The sequence below is a fragment of the Carcharhinus amblyrhynchos genome, chromosome 14, assembly GCF_965287045.1.
Source record: "Carcharhinus amblyrhynchos chromosome 14, sCarAmb.v2.hapA, whole genome shotgun sequence".
In the NCBI taxonomy this organism is placed as follows: Eukaryota; Metazoa; Chordata; class Chondrichthyes; order Carcharhiniformes; family Carcharhinidae; genus Carcharhinus; species Carcharhinus amblyrhynchos.
Window position 1 is genome coordinate 24,765,699 of NC_137337.1, and position 27,286 is coordinate 24,792,984.

The following is a 27,286-nucleotide window of genomic DNA, read 5'->3' on the forward strand; positions in this document are numbered from 1 at the left end:
CCGTCTTCCCCCTCTTTGTGCGGGGAATGTTTGATGAGGGTGGTTGCCGCCTGCCGCAGGACACTGCCATGTGCCCACAAACCCGCGGGTGTCTCCACCTAACAACACGACACCGCCACACACAGCCTCCGTCTCCAGCCAACAACAACACGAAAAACAAGTGAGTTCAGGCCACACCGGGAGCGAGCGCTGCGATTTTCTCCATAGATAATACACTTTTGTTGTAAATTGCCACATGCGAGGCAGGCGCCCGCAATTCGTTCTGCACTCTGCAGTGTGAGATCATTCATGCACTGATCGTGGCTCAGGCTCAGTCCAGTTTATGAATTTCGCGTTCATATATCTATACAGTAAAAAAAGCCATTCATTCTCTTTATTTTCTCGACTGGCTTGGAATAAAGCAAGGATGCCTAAAATGTTGACCCCAACGCATGGCCTTTCATCTTAAGTCCGCGGATTCACAGTAACTGACTGCAATTTGCGAATGCAAGGAAAAGGAAGGTTTTGGCGATCGAAGATGAAATTTCCAATAGAATCGTCAAGGAAACACACTAGTTGTGACCCTCCAGGTTCGTAACTGTACTGCAGTAAGAATTTGTCTGTGTGTGTGTGTGTGTGCGTGTGCTATGAGGATTTGTGTTCCACGAATTGAACGATATTTGCCCAGTGGGTTAATTAATATTCTTAACCTATTATTTAAGGTATAGAGGCATAAACAAACCGATGGGCAATTAGGCGAGCGAGCAACCATTGCCCCATAAATGGCCAAACATTTTCTTGGTTTGGCTCACATTTACTGGAAATGACTCATTTTAAATGATATTCCCCACTCCAGGTCCTGGCAATGTAATTTTGAAACGGTTCATTTATCTGCTGCACTAGGCTATCAGGAGGGTTACTCTGCATGTGGAAATCTCTGAGCATTCAAAAATGCCTGATGGTATCACCGTTTATTTCGCTCGCTTTCTGTTTATTTCATTGCCGTTTTGTTTTAATCGATCGTTTCCTATACTTGAGCAGCTCTGCTCGTGTGTGTGTGTGTGTGTGTGTGTGGCTGGTGTTTTTCTATTGCAAGGACTGGATCACTCCAGCAAGCACACAGCTGAGCAAAAAAAAATACCCCGCAGTCTGATGCAGGGAGGAGGCAACAAAAATCTTCTGGCAAATTGCTGTTAAGTGTATCTTTTATTTTCTGAAACTACACTGTTCATTGACATATCAAAATGGGAAATTTATATGTTCGTGCCTCTCCAGCTCTAAACCAGCTCCTCATTCGCTATCCCTCCCTTGCTGCCTTCTCATATTCCCTTCTTTGGGGGGCGGGGGGGGGGGGATGGGTCTTTCATCGCAGCAGGCACGGCACAACAGTCTCTCAACATTCACCAGTCACGCTTCCTCGATGGGAAACTGAAGTCTGTTACTGCCCCGCTGTACTGTAAGGAGGGCAGTGGTAACCTCCAAAATCCACTCAACAGCGGATGACATCATTCCAAACAGCTTTTAATTAACAGACCAAAAAAAAACACAAACTCTCCATCATACTTGCTCATTTGCCAACGACTTCAGAAACCCTATGCAAATATCCAAACCGACTTCTGGAGTTAGCAGCTCCGCCGGCGGGGTTGGGCCACCAGATGTTACAAATGTTGGGCACTCGCCAGGCTAACGTGAGTAGGTCCCAGTAACAACTACAAGTTGCGCTGAACCCATTAGAGGCAAATCCACCTCTCCGGTAACCCCACACAAGATGCCAATTCCTGCTGGCTCTTTTACCGGTCTCAGGCCACTGCTGCTGTCTCCGGTAACCCCCTCGCAGAACGACACCCACTGTCCTTAAACAATGCCCACATGGATATAAAAGCAGAAAATGCTGGGGTTAAAAAAAACTCAGAAGATCTGACAGTATCTGTAGAATATTGTTATTTATTTAGAATATTTAGAATGGGTCATCCAGACTCGAAACGTTGGCTCTATTCTCTATCCACGGATGCAGTCAGACCTGCTGAGTTTCTCCAGCATTTTTTGCTTATGTTTCAGATTCCAGCATCCGCAGTAATTTGCCTTTTAACCGAATGGATCTTGAAATAGCTAGGAATCCGACAGAAAGAGACGTGCTTTCAATTAATACACATTTCCCCTAGTTAGTTGGACCAATATGGTTAACCAATACGGTTTTTTTTTAGCTGAGATGTAGGTATTGGTCTGGATTAAGTTGAAACTAATGTTTGAGTTTTAAAGACGGGCCCTTTCTCACCTCAGTGTCTGAATTCTATCCCTTGGTTGGATACTTCAATTTACCCCACATGCTGAAGGGAGGCTGACCCAGTGTTCATTCCCCATTAGTAACTTTACTTACTGAGAAATGGCACCCTATTACACGATCGTCACGAGGGAGCGCTACTGACATGCCCCTATTTAACACTGAGAATACTATTCCGGCAGCAGGAACACTTGTTTTTCTTGACATGAGTGCACCGAGCAGACTTGAAGAGGCTGATTTACACACAATTTAAACAGAGGGCGTTTCACCTATCCGCACACCTCCAGGAAATATCTGAACACAAGGTCAGACTCGGAAGGAAAATATGAAGTTAGAATGTATCCTTAACTTGCTATCAGATTGTCAGCCAAGGCTGCAAATGTCCTTCCTTGGCGCACAGAAGGAGAGGTTTTTTACCCCCCTCCATCTCGGGATCGGAGTTACTCTTCCTTTCTTTTCGTTTCAGTCGCTGTCCAGTCCACCGTGCAAGCCTGTGACCCGAAGAGCAACGGGCACTACCCTGTGCCCAGGCTGTCCATCTCCTCCAGGACCACGGTGGTAGCCAGCATGGACAGTGGCCCCCAGTCATCGCCCACAGTTATGAAGTGGAAGACAGTGCTGGCTATCTTCGTGGTGGTTGTGGTTTACCTGGTGATCGGGGGCACGGTCTTCAGAGCTCTGGAGAAACCTTTCGAAAGCAAGCAGAAGAATAAGATCACGACGGAGAAATCCAACTTCCTTCGGAATCACCCTTGTGTAAACCCGGGAGAACTTGACGCGCTCATTGAGGTAAGGGAATGAACTCGTGTGTTGAGGTTCAACTGCGTGCATCTCCCGTATGCTAATGATCGGGTAAATAAATACATGCATTGTGATCAGCCAAAATTCTCGCCAAAAGCAAAGACAGAAAGAGCCTGCTCGGTTTTGGTCAAGGGAAGCACTTTGATTTTCTGAGGGAGAAAGGGTTCTTGTTCAAACTTCTCATGCCCAATCCTTATTCCGAGTTGCCCATAAAATCACCTTGATTCACAACTAACCATCAACAGGTACTTAGCATCAGAGAAGAATGTCAAATTGTTGCAAATAAACACTTTTTCCCCCAAATAAATACCTTTATTTGTCGTACTTTTATCTCAGTGGTCTTAAAGGTTGCACACTGTCCGCAGTTACTAAACAAGCCCAGGTTGATTCATACGGTCGAAAGGTAACTTTTGAACAAAATTCGGGTGGTGTGGTCACTCAAACGCAGCTACACCAATTTCACTTTGGATTTCGGCATTCATTTAATGCCTCACCATAACCTAACGCCGATTACTCCCCTAATCTTCAATCAGTCCGACGACAATGGTATTGCTCAGTCAAACAGTGAGGTGTATTTGGCATTTTGGGCCATCCATTTCGCCAGTGGCTGCCAGTCAGATTGAGCTACGTAGGATACAGGAAACAGAACTATGAAACAACAACATATGCTAAATCGCGCCGGTCTATTTTTTAAGCCAACAGCCGAACACAATATTGCATTTAAACGAAGATTAACGAGCCCCTGTGCATTGTCTTTTGCCCTGAATATAGAGCAAGACTTGCAATCAAATGCCCCTTTCACCACCTCAGAGTGTTCAAAAACGCTTTGCAACCTAGTGTAAGCGCCAACAGCCAATTTGCATACAGCCAGGCCCCACACATAGTCAAAAAAGTAATGGCTAGATAATCTATTTTAGTTAGCTATGTTGGCTGAGGGGATCATTTCTGGTCAAGATTACATTTTGGCAGAATTCCCTAATTCCAGGGTGGCATGGTGGCACAGTGGTTAGCTCTGCGGCCTCACAGCGCCAGGGACACAGATTCAATTCCTGGCTTGGGTCACGGTCTGTGTGGCGTTTGCACGTTCTCCCCATGTCTGTGTGGGTTTTCTCCAGGTGCTCCAGTTTCCTCCCACATGTGCTGGTTTAGGTGCATTGGCCATGCTAAATTCTCCTACACGGACAGATGCCGGAGTATGGCAACTAGGGGAATTTCACAGTGACTTCATTGTAGTGTTAATGTAAGCCTTGTGACAATAAATACTTAAAAAAATTAGTAGTGAAAGTGGGCAATTGAAAAAAATGAAACTGACACATATTGGGAATGTGCAGAATCAGAATTCTCGAAGAATAGTTCATGAGAGTTGAAAGTTTTCCCAGAATTAATTCCAAAAAAGGCAACCAATTGATACATAGTAAGATTTGTAACAATATTTTTTGGGATTTCCCTAGTAACTTTGTTACAACTGATATTGTTCAGTTGAACAGTTATCAAGATATGATTATCTGATGAAAGGTCATCAACCTGAAATGTTGACTCTACCTTCCATGGATGCTGCTTGATCCAAGTGTTTCCAGAATTTTCTGTTTCCAGTATATATATGTTTTAGTATGATCTGAAATATTCAAGCCAAACCAAATGTACCATTCAATTGCATGCCATGAAACTCATCAGTTCGCATAACAAATAAATAAAAATACTGCTTCATTAAAGGAGGCATGAGTTAAAAATGCATAAAAATACTTCCATCCCAGATACATTACAAAACAATTTTAAATTTAATATGGCAGTTTCATTTTGTTGCATATTACTGGAATGGCCAACAGGAGAGTAGCATAGAATTTCTACAGCGCAGATGAAGGCCATTCAGCCCATCAAGGATTGGCTTTCTGCAAGTGCAATCCACCTAATCCCCATAACCATTCACAGCACATGCCCTTTCTTTTCAGATAGTGATCCAATTCCCCTTTGAATAGCTTGATCAAATCTACCTCTCCACCGCCCTCTCAGGAAATTTGTTCTAGGCTCCACTTACCATTTGGGTGGAAATGTTTTTCCTCACATCACTTTTACTTCTTTTGCCAATTTATATTGAGTAACTTAACAACAACTTACATTTATACAGAATCTTTAACATAGTAAATTGTCTCAAAGTATTTCACAGGAGCATTAGAAATGCCACGTTAGGTGTGATCACCAAATGATTGGAAATAAAAAAGGTAGGTTTTAAAGAGCACCTTACAAGAGGGAAACAAGTAGAGAAGTATAGGGACTTACATGTTCCACCAAGAAATTCCCTTGCTTACAAACAGCTTTTTAGTTTCTTTTCATCTGGGAGCTATGTAAATAATCTAAATCTTTTATTGAGGTAAGTGTTGACCTCCTGATTCTATCACAAGCATAGAAATGGATAATTCAGAGTTTGGGACCTAGACAACTTCATGCACAGCTACCAGTGGTGGAGTGATTAAAATTGGGGATACCCAGGAACACAGAATTAAGTGAGTGCAGGAACCTTGGAGAGTTGTGAGGCTGAAAGAGATTACAGAAAAAGGAGGGGCAAGGCTATGGAATGATTTGACAACAATAATGAGAATTTTAAAATCAAGATTTTTTTTACTAGGAACCAGGTCAACAAAGGCCAGGGTAATAGGTGAACGGGACTTGGTGTGAGTTAAATATGGCAGCAGTGTTTTGGGATATCTTTTAAGTTTTCAGAGGCTGGCATGTGGGAGATGAGAATTATGATTCCTGTAGAGAGTGTTAATGGTTAAGGAGAAATTCAAGATTTTCAAGATTTAGACTAGAGTATATTCCTTTTAAAATTCAAGTCATGCTACTGCTCTCTGGAATTTGCTTTTATTTCTTCTCGGTATTCCAGCTATTTGCTGAGGTACAAAATTTCATAAGGATTCTTCCATTAGCTTTTGGCTAAGCAATCCTCCAATCTTGTTCAAAACCTCGCAGCTGTGGATTTATCAGCTCCAGCTAAGGCTTCTCTTCATTCTCCATGCTAATCACTAATTTTTGTAATGAAGGTTATTGTAGATTTATTCCTCTAGCTTCAAGCTAGGAAATATTATGTCCCTTTTCCATCAAGAACTTAGTCTCCAAACTGAACTCGAGCCTCCAGCGCATTCTTCATGTTGAATTATAAAGTTAATATTTTCTCTGCTTAAAGTGCAGGCCTGGCTAACATTTATCTTTTTTCCATTTGGCTTAGTGAGCTGTAATACTGTTTGTCTGTTCCCAAAATGAACTGCTGACTGCCTGCTTCTGGGAGCAAACACACACAGATTAACCCCACACAAAAGTGTGGTTCCCCACACTCTATCTCTGTAGCAGTACGGAATACCTGGGATGTCCCAAACAGGAATTCACATTAATTATCACTCAGCTTCAAAACCAAACCTTTGATTCTGAGACCCACATGAATAAGTTAAATTTCTAATTAAGTCAGGATATTCTCCTCATACTTACATGTTCCACCAAGAAATTCCCTTGCTTACAAACAGCTTTTTAATTTCTTTTCATCTGGGAGCTATGTAAATAATCTAAATCTTTTATTGAGGTAAGTGTTGACCTCCTGATTCTATCACAAGCATAGAAATGGATAATTCATTGTTTAAGTTTCTCTCTTTGAATTCCGACCTGATTAAATAAACACTCTAAACTGTAATGACCCATGATCCATTTCAATTCCACAACCAAGTGTTACCATTGAATTAACACTTAAAACTTTAATCATCAACCTAAATATAAGCTATACCTCTAAACACACATGAGATATTCACATCAACCAGAAGTGCATTGGAATGGTTAAGTCCAGAGGTAATGAAGGCATGAATGAAGGTTTCAGATGGCAGCAGATGAGCGGAGACAATGGCAAAATCGGACAATGTGAGGGAGATGCAAATCGACAGTGTTAGTGATGGTCCTAATGATGACACACATATGAAGTTGGAACAAAACAGAAAATGCTGGAAAAACTCAGCAGGTCTGACAGCATCTGTGGAGAGAGAATAGAGCCAATGTTTCAAGTCAGGATGACCCTTTGTCGGACTGCTGATGAAGGGTCATCCTGAACCAAAATGTTGGCTCTGTTTTCGCTCCACAGATGCTGTCAAACCTGCTGAGATTTTCCAAAATTTTCTGTTTTTGTTTCAAATTCTAGCATCTGCAGTATTTTGCTTTTATCCGAGGTTGGAAACTCATCTTGAGGTTGATGCAACACCAAGGTTGTGAATTGACTAGCTTAATCTCAGACTGTTACTAGGGAGGGGGATGGAATCTGTAATTCGGGAGCAGAGTTTGGAGTGAAGACGGCAAACAATGGCTTCAGTCTTCCCAGTGTTAACTGGAGGAGACATTTGCCCATCTAGTCCTGGATTTCTTGTTAAGCAACCTCATAATTTGGTGATAGTGGAGAAATCAAATTGAGGTGGCTCACGAGGTAGAGCTGAGTGTCATGAGCATACAGATGAAAACTAACACCACACTTTCATAAGGCTTTTTGGACCCTGTGCTCTATGGGACTTACATACAGTATTTTGAACAAAAGAGAAAACACTGGAAAATCTCAGCAAGTCCAGCAGCATCTGTAAGAAGAGAACTGACGTTTCGAGTCCAGGTGACCCTTTGTCAAAGCTAAAAGGCATAGAAAATGAGAGATATTTATACTGCGGGGGAGGGAATGAACGATGAGTCATAGCCGTGGAAACCAGGAGAAAAGACTGCTAATAGTTGTCCACAGAGAGAATAAAGGGTGTGAATGGCCAAACGGCAGAGAAGCTTAATGACAGATGAAGATGTTGGGGAGGGGGGGAACGTGGGGGGAACGGGGCAGAGGTAGAATGTAGAAAAGGGGAAGTGGGGGCAAGAAAAGGAAAGGGAAGAGGGATGAAGGAGGAAGAAAGAGTTGGAGGGGAAGAAAAAATGAAAGCCAATAAAAAAAGGTAGAGAACAATATAAAATTAAATAAAATAGAATGAAATCAAAGGGGACCAAGGTGGGGTAGAGCAAAACATCGGAAGTTGTTGATCTCAATTTTGAGACTGGAAGGTGTAAAGTGCCTAGCCAAAAGATGAGATTCTGTTCCTCCAGTTTGCGTTGGACTTCACTGGAACATTGCAGCAAGCCAAGGACAGACATGTGGGCCTTTATCCAGTATTTTGAACACATCTGTAAAGCTATTTACCTGTCCTCTCACAGACAATGCTTCTATTGCTTTATTGTGGATTATTTTTAAAGTACAATTTATTAATGTTGAATTGTTTCTTTCCAGCATGCAATTGAGGCTCTTGGCGCTGGAGTGAATCCTGTAGATAATTCAGCTAACAATACAAGTCACTGGGAACTTGGTAGTGCCTTTTTCTTTGCTGGGACTGTGATAACCACGATAGGTAATTTTAAAAAAATGTTGTTATCAATATTAATATTATATGTGAAAACAGTTTCACTACAATATAAAGCATTCCACAATATCTGTATGAACTTCTTCCCTTTTTATGTTTTACAAACCTCTTCTCTTCACACATAAACTAGATACATGCCTTACCAGTGCTGTAATTAAGAATGCAAATTTGGATGAGCCCTAACTTATGGCGGACAGGCACTGGCTAAGGTCTGCAGATCCCTCTTCTCATGCATATGTTGAATATTATCTAATGAATGCACAACTGGAGTACGTATGACTCAAAATAAAAAAAAGTAGAAAAAAATTATCTGGCTGAAGTATTGGATCAAGCATTCTGAGTTAAAACTGAAGTGTGTTTACGATCCACAAATTATGCTGATTGCAACAGCACTGGAAACACTGCTGTAAACCATACACACATACACAAAACATTTATCTCTGATTCCATTTTCTTCCCGTTCTTCTCATTAATTTATTCTAAAAGTTTGTTTTCATTCTTGAATTTGCTACCAATTTGGGGGAAACACACAGTGCTTTAATAACAAATATACCACTTTTCTGTTCCCATCTTTTCTTCACATTGATTACATTGTTCCTGTCTATGGGAAGCCCAGAGTCTAGCTAGTGGAGCAGCCATCTTTGAATGGCTCTGCCCTCTCCATTGAGCTTCCCTGTTAGTGCTTGATCAGATTTTCTTCTGTTCCCTGCCATAGCACCAAGACCCCCACTTTGGTTAAAAAGGAAAGGAGCATGTCCCAAATTCATCCCAGCCAGAATGGGTTCAAATGCTGTGCTATTTTCACCAATTTCCTTTACTTATCCTTTCTTGGGATATCAATGGCATTTGCTGCCTTTTGAAAGTGGCCTGCTAGGCCATTTCAGACCAGTTGAGGGTGTCAGATTTCCCTCTCTGGAGTACATTACTGGGTTTTTACAACAACCAATGATGGTTTCAATGATGGTTACCATTACTGAGACTAACCTTCAGTTCCAGATTTTATCAATTGAACATAAATTCCACTTGCTACTGTGTCACTAGAACATTAGCCTGGGCCTTTGGGTAACTAGCCCGGTGACATTGCCACTATGCCACCATTTCCTCACTATCTAATCCACACCAGCTGTCCCCTAAAAGGAGTCCAAGCTGTTGTTGCAACATGTATTTTACAGTCCCGAGCGATGAGTAGTAATGGTAGAGATGCCAATTTTCTTTCCATCGCATGGATGACCAGGAATCAATCCTATATCTTACCACCTATCTACTGGTACATATTGGAAGAATTTACAAATTGGCAATCTGTTTGACCACATTATGAGCACATCTTCCATCAAGTCTTAGAGTGGAACTTGAACTTGGAGCAGGACCTGAATCTCAAGCTACTTGCTTAGAGGAAGGGACACTACCCAATACACCACAAGATTTCCTGTGTCTTAATCAAATAGCGAGAAGCAATCCATTCCTGAAAAGTACTCATGTGTTTAATGAATCTGGAGCATCACATCATATAAGATAAAAAGTATTGGGTGAATCCGAAAGGAGTGCAAAGAAAGACTTATATTTATGAAGCAACTTCCACAATATCAGAATCCACCAAAAGTACTTTACAGCCAATGGAATACCTTTGAAATGTAGCCACTGTTATAATGTAGGAAAGGTAACAACTAATTTGCACACGGCAAAATCCCACAACCAGAATTGTGATAATGATTAATAATCTGTTGGTTGAGAGATGAAAGGGACTTTCTGACAGTATACACAGTACCTGATTGATGTCCTCCTATCGGGCTGTGCAAAAAGAAACACAAAATAAAAATGCCACCTTGTAAAAAAGCATACAGATACCTTACACCCAGCAACATGCCCCATCTCCACCTCATCAAGATAAATTCAACACTTGTCAAGAAGCAGTCGGTCACATGATTGTGACACTAGTAAGAATAACAACTGTTACTGTTGGTCCCTGTTGGCTCAGTTGTGATGTGAATGGTGTAAAGTTAGTGAGGCTATTCAGTAATATTGACAGTGATGGTGGACAATGTTATAGATTATGTCATGGTCTGAAACTCTTCCTCTTCTTGCCTTCTCCCTCTCACCCATCAAAGTTTTTATACACATTGCCTTCCTCAGGTCTTGAACTTACAAAACAAACAAAAAGAAACAAACACATAGCGGGCATTGCCTAATGGTGATCTGCACATACCAGACATCTCCAGCCTCAACACCGCCACTCCTTAGTTCTTTACACTCTAATCAGTGATCAGTGCTGCTATCTCGACTGTTTTCAATATGTATAAATGATGTGGATGAAGGGATGGGTGCCAAATTTGATGATCACACAAAGATAAGTAGGAAAATAACTTGTGAAGAAAACATAAGGAAGCTACTAAAAAGATTTGGATAGGTTACGGGGCTGGACAAAGATCTGGCAAATGGGGTATAATGTGAAAAAAAAGTGGAATTATCCATTTTGTCAGTGATAATAAAAAAAAGCATATTATCTAAATGGTGCAAGATTGCAGAGCTCTGAGATGCAGTCAAGACAGGTGGATTGGCTAGCTGCTCTTGGAGGTGTGACTATCTCCCAGAATCCCTACAGTGCAGAAGGAGGCTATTTGGCCCATCAAGTTGGCACCAGCCCCCTGACAGAGCATCTCAGCCAGACCCATCCCCTTACCCTATCCCCATGCATTTACCTGCTAACCTACATATCTTGGGATACTAGGGGGCAATTTAGCATGGCCAATCCACCAAGTGGGGGCAGAAATCGCGCCCTGAGCCAGGTAACAGCCTGACAGCCATAAAGTCAGCTCAAGGCCAACCGACCAAATGGTGGTGGGCACACCCCTGATTTAAGGTGAAGGGACAGGCTCGATGCTTCCACATAAACTTCAACCCCACATTACAGCTCAAATGAATGTTTTGGTTTGTCATCAGCAAATGTAAATCAGTATTATAAAAGAGAATGCATTTATGACCCCAATTGACAACTCTTACCATTCAATATGTGTGAAACAAAGGGACCTACAGTGCATAACCAAATCTTTGAAAATGTTTTTCATGAAATCCTGTAAAGATTTATTTTAAATTCAATGTCATCAACTAAAGCTTCCATGCTTTTCTGTAACTATCAAAAGTGATTGTAGTAAGGATAGAAGACATATATAGGCATGCTTTTAGTTTATAATCATCTTAGTCAATAAGTAAATCAATTATTGTTGAATTTTGTGATCGCTATTTAAAACTATTTTAGAGGTAAAATGCATTTGGTGAGAGAAAATTCTTGTAACAATAGATAGAGATGGAATGTGGTACATTCTGCAAATTTGTAGTATGATTGGTATCTAGAAATGAAAAGTATGCTGTTTTTCCAGCAAGTCTTACAGACTGACCTCACAATAGGTGACTAGAATTTTAGTTGTTGTCAACATTGTGGTATAGTGATATAATTGTATTAACAGGTAAGGAGTTCTGAAATCCCATATCTTGTATAGAGACAAGGGGAGTGTACTTAATTTTCAAAAGGTTTTTTTTGAAGTACTAATCAAAAGAGAAATAGATTTGAAGTGTGGTGCTGCATTTATAACCAAAATTTTATCAGTACCTGAAAAGAAAGAGGTGAAGCTCCTTCATCAGTAAGGTTTGGATGAAGACTTTACACTCAGGCAGGACATTTCAGATGGTAGGGTTCCCCATCCCACCACTGAAAATATCAGTGGGTAATACACCCCGACTCCTGCTGACTACCCCGCTGCCATACAACATTCTGTGGCATGTTAATTGGTTTCAGGCAAGCTTCCTGCCCCCAACTGGGCAGCAAGTCTCACTTCAGAGAGCTACTGGCCAATCTGATTTGCTAGCAGCTCTTCTCCCAGCAGCATTAGGAAATGAGGAACTGGAGTAGGCCATTCAGCCCCTCAAACCTGTTTTGTGCGACAGAGATAAACCAATTTTATAACTAAGCAAATTTTAAATTCCAAGTTAAATTCAATGATAATTGATCAACAATTTACTATAATAGTAGAACCAGTATTCAAAGCTCCATTAAGATGTGCCTTGGTAATTAGCTAAACATAGATACTTTTGTGCATGTAGATTAGGTCTAATTAGCATAATATATTAATGTGTTATCTATAATGACATAACATTTACAACCTTCATGTACTATAAACAAAGAATGCACAATTAATAACATGAAGAGTTAAAGCTGGTACCATTCATTTCTCATGCTTAATTTCTCCCTAATATTCCGGCAGAGTAAAAACTACAGAACAAACATAGATTTATTGACACTATATTTCAATCCATCATCTCTGAACTGTTTCTTCTGGGACATCACTGATTTAATCGGTTGAACATTTCTGTTGGGTACACAGGACATTCAGATTTCAAAATAAGGTATCACTGCTTTAGAATCTACACAGAGAAACTGAATATCAATTTTGGATTACTGCAGTTTCTAACCAGAACTCTAATTGTGGATTCTAAGATAAATGATTATATGCACTTCTTGCATTGCTGCAGTACATTGAATTCATCTAGTCTTTTTAGGACTGAACTAATTATATAATTTCTGAAAAGTATTTTTTTTTAATTTCTGAAGTATAGATTAAGACATTTGGGAGCAAAATATAGAGTAGTAGTTTAACTGTGCAGGTTAATAGTCCACTGATCTGAACCCCAGTTGCCACTTCCATGCTATATCTTTTACCTAGATCTCTGAACTGTTTGATGATATGGTGCATTAAATCCTGCCAACTATTCATTAATTAGCAGGAGATCAGCATGCCTTTATTGTTTTATCCCAAAAATATGTTCTTGTTTATTTTAATAGGTTATGGGAATATTGCACCCAGTACTGAAGGAGGGAAAATATTCTGCATCTTGTATGCATTGTTTGGAATTCCTCTCTTCGGCTTTCTGTTAGCAGGAATTGGGGATCAATTGGGCACAATTTTTGGTAAAAGTATTGCAAGAGTGGAGAAAGTATTCAGAGTAAGTTGACAGTTACTCATTATTCTATTATATAATTTTATGCACTATGGACTCTATGTTCATTCTCAGGTGGTTTTAACATAGCAAACAGATTAACAAAGTACAAATTGAATATGCGTTTCGCAAAGGTTACATTTTTATAGATTTGAACGTTCACATGTTTCATTCTATTAATATAACGTCGTTCTCCCTTCATCAGAAAAATTAATAGCTCGCACTTCCTTTGGTGCAATATGAGAGAATGATCCACACGTGAACAGATAGCAAAATAACTACAACAATCAAAGTAGAAATCTTGACCAAAGCAAATCTTCAATGGAACAAAGATGCCAAGGAACAAATAATATTGTACTAAAGTATCCAGGAACTATACTCCAATGGTGTTATTATATATTTTAAATTATTTTTGCAAAATGGACACATTGACAAAGTCAGCATTTATTGCTCCCGAGAAAATAGCAGTGAGCCTTATTCTTGAACTGCTGCATAATTGTCTTGATAAAACTGAATGGCTTGTTGGGGCATTTAATGCAGTTAAGAGTCAAACTTGTTGGTTTTGACTTCAATAAATGTATAAACCGGAGTAGGCAATGATGATGGGTCTCCTTTCCTAAGGGTCATTAGTGAACCAGTTGAGTTTTTACGACAGCTTTGTTGTCACTTCTATTGTACTAGCTATTTATTTCTAGAATTTTTAAAAACTGAATTCAAGTTTCCAGGTGCCTGTTGTCTTGCTGTCAAGCTTATTAACTCAGTAACAAATTAATACACTTCCATTACCAGTGTCACTCAAATTATTTTTCAGCTACTGAAGTTATGAGAAGAAAATGCATTATCATTAAGTAATAACGTAATATTACATCAAGTTAAAGTAAAGCACCCATGCAGATGCCACACCCAGTACCAAAAATATTCATTAGCCTCAAAACCCTTCTTGCTTGAAGTTAAGTTGACATTTTTAGGTACTAGATGGCTATTTTGTTAAGACCCCAAAATAGATGCCAAAAGATATCTATTCTGTCCGGAATATAGAATCATAGAATCCCTTCACTGCAAAAAGGGGCCATTTAGCCCATTGTGTTGGTACTGACTCTCCGAAAAAGTATCTTACCCAGCCTGCACCCCAGTTTGAAAATTTAATATTGTTACAATCTCAGAAAAGATAAATAACTTGTAAAAATAAACTCAAAATCCCAGTTATTAATCAAAATACTTAAATCACAAATATCACATTTTAAACACAACATTTACTGTACAAGATTTAAACAAAGCAGGTGCTAATACACATGACTTAAACCCAAAGGTCTCAACAGAACACTTCTCATTCCACTTTTATTTCTACCCAAGAGTTTCCCTGTACTTCACAGGATCTTGAAGGTTCTTTCACTTCCCTTTTGACCAAGCCAAGGTGTGCTGCCACTCTCAGGAATTCACTTTGATTTTCCTCAGTGTCTGCACTATTTTCTGAGGTTATGAGACTTCTTGAGGTCCTTCCACTAGCGTCTGGCTTAATAAACACCTCATGATTATGGATGCCCCAGTTCAAGCATGAGTCCCACCTCAATCTTATTCAGTGACGTCAAATCAGAAAAGACCCTTGGTTTCTGATACCCCTTTGCTCCTAATTCCAGCTGCTTTACAACTCCTGGCAGACTTTGTAACTGTATCAAAGATGCTCCAAAGCTGACTGCCTGTTTCTGTGAGAAATCACCCAGATAAAACATATAAAAACCTCCCTTTAAATCTCCCCTCATGGCAATGTAGCATACCTGGGATGTTTCAAATAGAAACTTAAATTAATAATCTGCAATTCCAAAATTTCTCTTTTGCTCTGGGAAACCACATCAATACGCTATATTTTAAATTTTCAATCCTCAACATGAAAGTGACCTGCCTTAAAAAATGAATCATAAAATTCTATACTTGTAACAACGCTTGGGGTGTGAATTAATTCTCTTGATTACTACAACAGGAAACTGAATGAATACCATTTACTTAACTAAGTCACGACAGATTTATAAGTAGCAGGAACTTAAAGCTTTTTTGCAAGTAAAATTCTTATGAAAGTTTTTATGAGGCAACGTGCAGCTCATAGAAGATCATTGCAAGAGGAGATGTGACTTTGTGGCTAACAACAAAATACTTGTGTTTTGCTGTATCTTGATTTAAGTCACTGTTCGCTTAACCCAATTTTAAACAATGAAGGAATACATGTTAGCTGTAATGGCTGAAGCAAATTCACGATTCCACAGAACCTTTTCAAAGGCTACTTCATGAAACAACATGTGTGACAGTACATAATTACATGCAGTGGAAGGATATGTGTTTTCATCTTCAATTCCCCATGTGGTATTGGTTGTAGCATTAGTGGTCCTTCTTTAAGAAATTAGATTTTCTGGCAGAATATGAGTAATTCAGGAGTCCTTGTAGTCACAATCCCCACATCTGGCTAAATGTGTACATTTCTTTTATTTGTAATTGTTAAAACACGTGAAATTATTAAACAATATCCTAACCTTGAAGGAAACATCGAAATGTGGAACATAACCTTTTCCAGTTCTTATGAACAGTTGAATCTGATTTGCCATATTAATATCAATGAATATCAATGTCACTAATTCATTAAAGATCTGGTGTGTTATATGTAATGGTTACAAAAATTCCAAAGAGTAGTGAAATTTCAGCTGTAACATTTTAATAATCGTATGTTAAATATAAATATATAAATCATCAGACTAAATTTGCACGTTTACCAAGGCGATCGACTATAACAGCTGTTACGGTTCAGATCAGAAACTGCAAAGTGTTTTATGAAGCCTGCCTGGATACTAAGTTTTGCATCTTGAATTTGGTTAAGATAGGCATTTCAGGTGGGGTTCAAATGACCCACTAAGGAGCATTTATCAAACAAAGTTTATTTAAGCAGATAGTTCACATGTATGGAAAGAAAATTAGCAATAACTTTTATCAATTAAAAACAAAAAGAAAGCAACCACAATAATGTATAACTCTGAATCAATATATCTAAGCTATTCCAATCAAACCAATCCCATAAACAAAACCCTTTAAACAAGTTCAACACACAAAGTCTAATGCTCACATGATACTGGAATTGAGTCCTTTGGGTGAGGTCTGTACTTCTCTGGATAGACTTGGAACAGTTGAAGTCAGAACAGCTTCCCAAAACACCAGGGGCTCTGGGCATTCTCCCCTTCAGAAAGGCAAGATCTTGCTTTTAGATGACCAGCAGAATTTCCAAAAGCAGGGAAAGAGAGAAAGAGAGAGAGAGACATTTCTTTCCAGCTTGTTGTCCCTTCTAAAACCAAACTAAACAGCAACTCAAACTGAAAATGAAATAACTCCTGCCCTCTGACTTGCCAACCAATTTTTCCCCGAATAATGTAGAGTCACAAACGTCCCAGTAAAAATAAACAAACCAGTTTAAGCAGTGATAAAAAGGCTCCTCTAGACAAACCAGTGCCACAATGAGAAAACAACTGAAACAAAAATGGCCTGCTTACAACTGCAGAAAACATGATTTAGTAAAAAGCATCTCTTAAAGGTACACTAACGTCACACAGTCCATACATTGAAAAGACCTTGTCCTAAATTGTTTGTGGAGATTTTAAAGACAAAACAGATTTGCATCTTTAAATCCTGGCTTGACTGTTCATGAAATATCATACAGTAGCCAGCAGTTCTTCCAATTGATCTATCTCCATCTGAGCTCAGAAACTAATGTCCATCAAGATTCAAATTAGTTTTTCTCAATGGGCATGTTAATCAGGTTCTGACCTGACTGCTGGATAGAGCGCTGTGTAACAGCGCAGGCCAAAATGAACCCTCCCGCACTTTGTCACTCAGTTGCAAAGGTATACTGATGATGGACAATTCTATGAAAAAGACTATCATGCCTTTTGGGGAATTAATTACGAGACATCAGTTGTAAAGGAAATGGAGATAGAGTTGGGGGTCAAAACCCAGTCAGTTCTGGGGCCAGATTATCTGAAAAGGGACTGGGAAATTGACTTTTTTTCCCAAAGGTTACGTATAATTCATGGGCTGATCTTAGGTCTGATTCTCCCCCGCCACTCATCCCATCCCCAAACAAATTCAAGTGTGCCAGTCTTGAGGAGTTCCTGTGTTGCTCTGGGAATTTTGCCATTTACACCCTTAAAGGGTTTCATTGGAACTCATGCCAATTGAAAGTTGGGTCGTGTTCAGCTGAGGCCATAGGAAAGGTGCCAGACCCTGCCGGCTGTACAATGATAAATCCTGGAGGGCATTGATTATTTTACACTGCCAGAGCTATGGCTCCATTGGAATCACAAATCTTTCAGTGCTGGTTTCTCTTTAACCTGGAAACAACTTTGTTATGCAATTTAATGGAATGTATGTGTGTGAGTGTGTCATTCTATCTTCTAGAAGACAAATGGGGAGTGGGTTCTGTTCTGGCCTTACAGTTACCAGCTATCAGCTCTGAACACACAAATGACCCCACCCCCACAATATGGGATGAGGTTGTGTCATTTAAAATGGGTCCATCAAAAAAAAATTGGCAACACTACTTCCTCACACACAGTCTGAGCCAGCCAAATGATCTGAATTGGGTTGATTTATTCCGATTTGACCTGCATCCCATATGTTTTCTTTTAATTTGATCGTCCTGCCCTTATGCCAGATCTTACTGAGGTGGCAGTTAATCAAACGGTATTGCTCTTGAGTATAGTACTAGGAGGTGTGCAAGAGTACTCTGGTTTGTCTTGCCTTTTGATTTTTCCTCCAGCCTGTATGGAAATATCTTGCTTTTGCTCTACACCTCACGCTGATAGCATCTGATAGCATGGCTAAGGATAGAAATTCACCATATGGTCAATTGGAAAGGAGAACCCAAACCTTACCATTTAATGGCATAGTGCTATGAAGTGCCAGCATGCTGTGCTACCATCCTATCCTTCAGTGCAGAGTTTCAGATCAATTCGGACTTCAGATGGCTCTTGTGTGCACATTTCAGGTAAATGTAGTAATAGGCACTGTATCAAAATAATTTTCTTACTTCAAAATCCTAATGCAAGTGTTGACTTCATGAATCCAAAACTCAAAGTATGAGCATTACATTCAGTTTTGGGGTTAGTATTTGCCTCAAACAGTTCCGTCGTTCTGGAACCCTGGAGATGTGTGCCTGGAATTTCCATGCATATTCTCGACTGGGTGATTAGCAGAATTCCCAGAGAAATGACATAAACTGCTGCAAAAACCCGCTTAATACAGTTTCCACTACATTGCCACTGAAGCTTTGTCAGGCAATAAGGATAATCTTGTGAAAAATATTTCTGCCATGGTTTTACACCTAATCCAGAAATGGGTCCCCTCTCACTCTGTTGGCCATTTGGCAAACATTCATTTCAATTGCTGACTCAGATATTTAGAGAATTCCCTTATGAATTTAATTTTTGTTCTTTAAATGTTATGCTAGATTTTAAGTTTATAAGATGAGGAATATTAATGCTGGCAATGAGGCTCCCAATGATGTCTGATTGCACCAGTTCCTTCAAAAGTCATTTTTGATCTCTCACTGGTTAACTTACTGTCAACTGAGTGGAGGTTTTATATCCTGGGCACGTGCTCGTTGATGTAAAATCAACAAAGTTCATTTTGCATAAAACCCTTACACCCAGCAGAGAGAGACGACTGTAGGGATTTTGATTTTCTAAAGTCAGCCAATGACAAATTCACAATGCTCCCACTGCAGTCTGTACTTGGAAATATGAAAGAAGGATTTGCCTTCATCTAGCTGCAGTGACCCACATGTCCACTGGTTTTGTGGTTATATTTCGTACCATTACCTCTGGACAAAGTACAGTGGCAGGTGGAAAAGTCAGTGAGTGCAGCTATGGGAGGCCAGTACACTTCTGTTCTTCTCTAACTAGTACGGTAATGTAAAAATCTATTTTCCTTTGATTGATGCCTTAATAGGAAAGTTATAGAGCAATATAGTAACTACTACACCGCTGCCCCCTCCCTCCATCTCCACATAGTGGAACCTCGGTGTCAGGGATAAAGGATACAGCAGTGTCTGACTCCTAACTGTGCTAAAATCCATACTCAGAAGCTTCACATCATTGCGCAGGGAAAATGTTTAAATGTTTTACTTCTCAACATTGTCCATGAGCATAATAATGACTATTCAATTACAATTATATTTTTTAGCAAACAAAGCATTTTTGCCATTTCAATGTCCGGTATTTTCATTAAATTAAATTTTGTCTTCAGCTATGGATATAAATATATATTCATCACTTATCTCTTCTTTTCAGAAAAAGCAAGTGAGCCAAACTAAAATCCGAGTCATCTCCACAATCCTTTTCATTCTAGCGGGCTGCCTTGTCTTTGTGACTATCCCAGCAATTATTTTCAAGCACATCGAAGGTTGGACAACCCTGGACTCCATCTATTTTGTTGTTATCACCTTAACAACTGTAGGATTTGGTGACTATGTAGCAGGTAAAAAGTGTAGTGGCCTCTAAGAACATTTCAGGTACAAATTTGTGGCTTTAATCAATTGGTTTAGTTTATATGTTTACTTGAATTGTTTGACAATCGGCCTGATATTTACTCCACTCTGTGTGGAGTCTGCATGTTCTCCCAGTGCCTGTAGGAGTTTCCTCTGGGTGCTACAGTTTCCCCCCACAAGCTTAAAGACATGCTGGCTAGGTGCATTGGCCATGCTAAACTCTCCCTCAGTGTCCCCAAACTGGTGCCAGAATGTGGCGATTAGGGAATTTTCACAGTAACTTCATTGCAGTGTTAATGTAAGCCTACTTGTGACACTAATAAAAAATTTTAAACAAGCTGAGGCAGCACCTGTGGAGAGAGAAATGTTTCAGGTCTGTAATGTTTCGGCAGAACTGATAAGACTAATTGGCTTTGACCAAGTGATAAGGAGGGGGGAATAGAAAAAAACAAAATAGAAAGTCTGTGATGATTTGGAAGACAGGAGAAACTAAATTATAAAAAAAATTGTGATGGAAGGACAAAGGAAGTTGCAATGAAACAAGTAGAGAAACAAAGACTATGGGCCAAGTTCTGGTAAATGGGATTAGGTAGGAGGTCAGGTGTTTTTCATGTGTCAGAGCAGACTTGATGGACAAAAGGACCTTTTCTACACTATATGATTCTATAAGTATGTGGCTCTATGAGGTGTGAATAGTAAGATCATGATCAGCAGCCATGTGAAAGCAAATAAAATAAAATATGAGATGAACAAGAGAGAAAACCAATCCAACAAGTAAAATGAAACAATGAGCAGAGGTTACAACCTAAAGTTCTTGAACTCAGTGTTGAGTCCAGAGGGTTGCAAAGTGCCCATTGGAAGGATGAGGTACTGTTTCTTGAGCTTGAGTTACTCTTCATTGAAAAATTGAAGGAAGCCCTGGTCAGAAAGGTCAGAGTGGGAGCAAGATTAAGAATTAAAATGACAAGAGGACTAGAAACTCAGGGTAAGGATTAGGACTGAACGGATGTCTTCTGACAAAGGGTGACCCAGACTGCATTTGGTCTCTCTTATGAGCAGCAAATGCAACCTACTAAACTAGAAATACAAGTAAATCAATGTGTCATCTAGAGTAATTGGGGCATTGGACAAGAGAGAAGATGCTATAGGAAGTGGGGCAAGTGTTGGCAATGATTGAAGAGAGGACCAAGGGCATCACAGAGGGAATCTTCCTGATTAGAATGCTGAAAGGGAGGAAAAGATGTTTCATGGTGGCATCAAGCTGGAGGTGCCAGTAATGATGGCGGATGATCTATTGAACACGGATGCTGGTGAACTGGAAGGCGAGGACAAGGGGATCTTTATCATCATTGTGGGAGGGAGGGAAAGAGGTGAGAGCATGAGTACCTGAAATAGAACGGACACAGCCCAAGGCTCTGTTCAGCATGGCAAGAAGAACGCCTTGGTTGAGGAAAAAGAAAGGCATTGGAAGTGCTAAATTGGAAGATTTGGGTAGTTATTTATTTCAGTCTATTATTAGCTCTGATCCAATTTGTATGACTAGAATAAGGACGAAGGACCTGGCTACAATTTGTCTGATCAGGGATGAATGTAAATCTGAGTGAAAAACAAAGCTATTCAAGATATGAGGAAGCAAATAAGCCTGTGATTAGGAAATAATGACATTCTGAGTTGATCCTTGGCAAGCAAAGCATTGCACTAATGGCTATCTGAGTGACCCTGGCAATTTAAACATCCAGTCACGTAAATCTTACAAAGTGCAGCTCTGCTGTAGCGATGCCTAATTACATCTGATTTATTTCACATTCCAGGAAGGTGTTAACTGTTTGTAATGAAAATAAATATAGTGAGTGCAAATACTTAATTAAGAAAAAGCTGTCATTGCATTCTGGAATGTATAAAAAGCTCAGCTTTTTTGGACAATTGTACAACCTCTGGTGCATTATGAACTTTATGGGCCGATTTCACCATTCAGTTGAGCCCGTTATCAGGCACAAAAACTTGGTAAAGTCAGGCATGAAGTGAGTAGTGTGATCCGTGCCCGCTTCTGTGCCAGTTCCCCTTTTACCAAGGCCCGAAAATGGCCACCATCGGGACCGTGCCTGAAATGGGTATGACGGCCATTTAAATGTATTTGCATGTATTTAAACTGACTTAATGGGCTGCACGCTCAACCTTACCAGCACTTCCCCCTTTACCACCGCGTTCGCCCATCCAGAATTGGCACAAAACAGACTTGCTCTATAAACATCCGATTCAGGCGCTCCAGTTAGTGAGGAGGTAAGTGCCTAGCATCCAACGGGCTCTCTGCCTGAGATCAGTGGGGTGGAAAGGGGGATCCGCCGCTACTCTGCCTGAGATCATTGAGGGGAAAGGGAGGGTCCGCTGCCACTCTGCCTGAGATCAGCGGGGTGGAAGGGGGAAGGGCCCGTGATCAGTCTGGATGGGGGAGGGCAAGGGGGATAAGGAGGTCAGTAATGTTGTAGGGATGGGACAGTATCTGCAGGAGCTGGGGGGAGGCATTTCCCAGACTGGGAGGGATGTGGCAGAGGGGCAGCATTCTATAATATTTTTTCTGCGCATGCGCAGTTGGAGGCGCTGATCAGAGCTGCAGGGTTTTGGGTGCATTAAGTCTACAGGCTTGAGTAGCGTGATTCAGAATCGCTGGTATTTTTTCAGGCAGAGTGCATATGGGGCCTCTGAGAACAGCTCTTAGAGTCGGATCTGAAACACTTCCAGTTTCAAGCCCGTGCAGCACTTGGAATCAAAATGTCAAAATAGGGCCCCATGTTTTTAGGAAAAGTTATTGATCTGTCATTAGCACCTAAGGTGCAATCAGCAAAATGTACCCAAAAACCTTTGGGCATTTTGCCAGTTTTGCCAAGGTTACATTATGCAGAAGCTTCCACACAAACTTATTGGCATAAGCCCGAACCTTATAGCCTGAATCTCCTGATATGGGGAGTAGCAAACAACTCAGTTTAAGTCACTACGCATGTTGGGAGCCTGAGGATACACAGAACTTACACAGGAAATTTAAACTTCCAACTGTTGGTTTTACCTCGCCCGGAATACTACATAACTCCCGAGTTCGGTGGAATCAGCTGGCCGGAATCACAGCTCATTGCTCTATGTTTACTTAAAGCTTATCCTCGCAGCCTCCTCAGGAGAGCAGTCCCAAATAAATTAGCTGGGGTACCACTGCATCATTTCCTCCCCCCCCCCAACAATAATGGCTGCCCCCCTCCGACAATGTACACACCACCACTTGACAATGCTTAGCCTCTCCTAGTAATGCAGAACCACAGCTACCCCCTCCCAAAAACACTCACCCCCCTCCCAAAAACACTCACCCCCCTCCCAACAACACTCACCCCCCCCTCCCAACAACACTCACCCCCCTCCCAACAACACTCACCCCCCTCCCAAAAACACTCACCCCCCTCCCAACAACACTCACCCCCCTCCCAACAACACTCACCCCCCTCCTGACACCATTCACCCCCCTCCCAACAACACTCACCCCCCCCTCCCAACAACACTCACCCCCCTCCCAACAACACTCACCCCCCCCTCCCAACAACACTCACCCCCCTCCCAAAAACACTCACCCCCCTCCCAACAACACTCACCCCCCTCCCAACAACACTCACCCCCCTCCCAACAACACTCACCCCCCTCCCAACAACATTCACCCCCCTCCCGACAACATTCACCCCCCTCCCGACAACATTCACCCCCCCCTCCCAACAACACTCACCCCCCCCACCAACACATCACCCCCCCCAACACTCACCCCCCTCCCACAACAATCCACCCCCCCACCACCCCACCCCCCTCCCAACAACACTCACCCCCCCCTCCCAACAACACTCACCCCCCTCCCAACAACACTCACCCCCCCTCCCAACAACATTCACCCCCCCCCCCTCCCAACAACACTCACCCCCCTCCCAACAACATTCACACACCCCCCTCACAACAACATTCACCCCCCCCTCCCAACAACACTCACCCCCCTCCCAAAACCACCACCCCCCCTCCCAACAACATTCACCCCCCCTCCCAACAACACTCACCCCCCTCCCAACAACACTCACCCCCCTCCCAACAACACTCACCCCCCCTCCCAACAACACTCACCCCCCTCCCAACAACACTCACCCCCCCCTCCCAACAACACTCACCCCCCCCTCCCAACAACATTCACCCCCCCCCCAACAACACTCACCCCCCTCCCAACAACACTCACCCCCCTCCCAACAACATTCACCCCCCCCAACAACACTCACCCCCCTCCCAACAACATTCACCCCCCCCCCAACAACACTCACCCCCCTCCCAACAACACTCACCCCCCTCCCAACAACACTCACCCCCCCCTCCCAACAACACTCACCCCCCTCCCAACAACACTCACCCCCCCCTCCCAACAACACTCACCCCCCTCCCGACAACATTCACCCCCCTCCCAACAACACTCACCCCCCCCCCAACAACACTCACCCCCCTCCCAACAACACTCACCCCCCCTCCCAACAACACTCACCCCCCTCCCAACAACACTCACCCCCCCCTCCCAACAACACTCACCCCCCTCCCGACAACACTCACCCCCCTCCCAACAACACTCACCCCCCTCCCAACAACATTCACCCCCCCCCAACACACACTCACCCCCCCCCACACACAAACACCCCCCCCCCAACAACACTCACCCCCCTCCCGACCATTCACCCCCCTCCCAACAACACTCACCCCCCCCTCCCACCTCCCCCCCTCCCGACAACATTCACCCCCCTCCCAACAACACTCACCCCCCTCCCAACAACATTCACCCCCCTCCCAACAACACTCACCCCCCTCCCAACAACATTCACCCCCCTCCCAACAACACTCACCCCCCCTTCCAACAACTCACCCCCCCCCTCCCAACAACATTCACCCCCCTCCCAACAACATTCACCCCCCCTCCCAACAACATTCACCCCCCTCCCAACAACACTCACCCCCCTCCCAACAACACTCACCCCCCCCTCCCAACAACACTCACCCCCCCTCCCAACAACATTCACCCCCCCCTCCCAACAACACTCACCCCCCTCCCAACAACATTCACCCCCCCCTCCCAACAACATTCACCCCCCTCCCAACAACATTCACCCCCCTCCCAACAACACTCACCCCCCCCTCCCAACAACACTCACCCCCCTCCCAACAACACTCACCCCCCTCCCAACAACATTCACCCCCCTCCCAACAACACTCACCCCCCTCCCAACAACATTCACCCCCCCCTCCCAACAACACTCACCCCCCCCTCCCAACAACACTCACCCCCCTCCCAACAACACTCACCCCCCTCCCAACAACATTCACCCCCCCTCCCAACAACACTCACCCCCCTCCCGACAACATTCACCCCCCCCTCCCAACAACATTCACCCCCCCCTCCCAACAACACTCACCCCCCTCCCGACAACATTCACCCCCCTCCCAACAACATTCACCCCCCTCCCAACAACACTCACCCCCCCCCCAACAACACACCCCCCTCCCAACAACACTCACCCCCCCCCCCAACAACACTCACCCCCCCCCCCAACAACACTCACCCCCCCCTCCCAACAACATTCACCCCCCCTCCCAACAACATTCACCCCCCCCTCCCAACAACATTCACCCCCCTCCCAACAACATTCACCCCCCTCCCAACAACATTCACCCCCCTCCCAACAACACTCACCCCCCTCCCAACAACACTCACCCCCCTCCCAACAACACTCACCCCCCTCCCAACAACACTCACCCCCCTCCCAACAACACTCACCCCCCTCCCAACAACACTCACCCCCCCCTCCCAACAACACTCACCCCCCCCTCCCAACAACACTCACCCCCCTCCCAACAACATTCACCCCCCTCCCAACAACACTCACCCCCCTCCCAACAACACTCACCCCCCTCCCAACAACACTCACCCCCCTCCCAACAACACTCACCCCCCCCTCCCAACAACACTCACCCCCCCCTCCCGACAACATTCACCCCCCTCCCGACAACATTCACCCCCCTCCTGACAACGTTCACCCCCCTCCTGACAATATTCACCCCCCCTCCCGACAACATTCACCCCCCTCCTGACAACGTTCACCCCCCTCCCGACAACATTCACCCCCCTCCTGACAATATTCACCCCCCCTCCCGACAACATTCACCCCCCTCCCGACAACATTCACCCCCCTCCTGACAATACTCACCCCCCCTCCCGACAACATTCACCCCCCTCCCGACAACATTCACCCCCCTCCTGACAACGTTCACCCCCCTCCCGACAACGTTCACCCCCCTCCTGACAACATTCACCCCCCTCCTGACAACGTTCACCCCCCTCCTGACAACGTTCACCCCCCTCCTGACAATATTCACCCCCCTCCTGACAATATTCACCCCCCTCCTGACAATATTCACCCCCCTCCTGACAATGTTCACCCCCTTCAGAATCACTTTCTGGAATCCCAGGCTCCCACTGATGTCGGGAATGTCAACACTGCAGCTGACACATTGCCCCCATGTCCCTTAACTTGTTAGGGTCTCCTCCCTCCTATTGATTACTCTCCGCACCCTCACCCTTGACCACTCTGGGGTCTTTCCATTTCCCGACTACCGCACTCCCACAGGATTTCCCCCTTTCTCCTTCCACACCACTGCAAACCCCCAGGCCCACCCCCCCAGCCCAATGGGAGGCCAGACCACGCTCCCCCCAACACACACACACACACACACACACACACACACACACACACACACACACACACACACACACACACACACACACACACACACACACACACAAGCTTAACCAGATCTAATTGGATGTCCTTGTCCCCAGCTTCAACTGGACCCACCCAAACACCCTTCCCCCCCAACTCTGACTCAAAACCCCCTGACTTAAGCACACACCCCCCACCCGCTTACCTTGGACAGTCTTCCTGGCCTGTCTATTTCAATGGGGTGGCAGGGAGGCGATCTAGAACAAGAAGTCACAGGTATAGGTTGAGAGGCAGTAGACTTAAACCTACCTATTTTATGGCAATTAGTGCATTCAAAAAGGAGGCATGTCCTCTTCATTTTGACCCTCCTGCACTTTGATATTGAACCTTGAGGATGCACTGCCCTGCCTGGAACTCGCTCGGAAACGTAAGTTCTTGGCACAGAGTGACAATCTGACACTCATTGCCACTCCTAAGAAGTTGAGGCTCCAAGCAACGCATTCTAATTAATTGATTCAGGAATAGATTT

General features: G+C 43.2%; 1 protein-coding gene across 1 annotated transcript in view; it reads left to right on the forward strand.

Annotated features, from left to right (window-relative positions):
* Positions 1–415: 415 nt before the first annotated feature.
* LOC145352226 (potassium channel subfamily K member 10-like) overlaps positions 416–27,286 on the forward strand; it is a 35,103-nt gene continuing 8,232 nt past the window's right edge. The window contains exons 1-5 of the mRNA XM_080201965.1: positions 416–569; positions 2,727–3,049; positions 8,346–8,463; positions 13,310–13,470; positions 19,788–19,974. Of these exons, the coding sequence (XP_080058091.1) occupies positions 485–569; positions 2,727–3,049; positions 8,346–8,463; positions 13,310–13,470; positions 19,788–19,974 (874 nt within the window). The 5' untranslated portion in view covers positions 416–484. The remainder of the gene's footprint in view (positions 570–2,726; positions 3,050–8,345; positions 8,464–13,309; positions 13,471–19,787; positions 19,975–27,286) is intronic.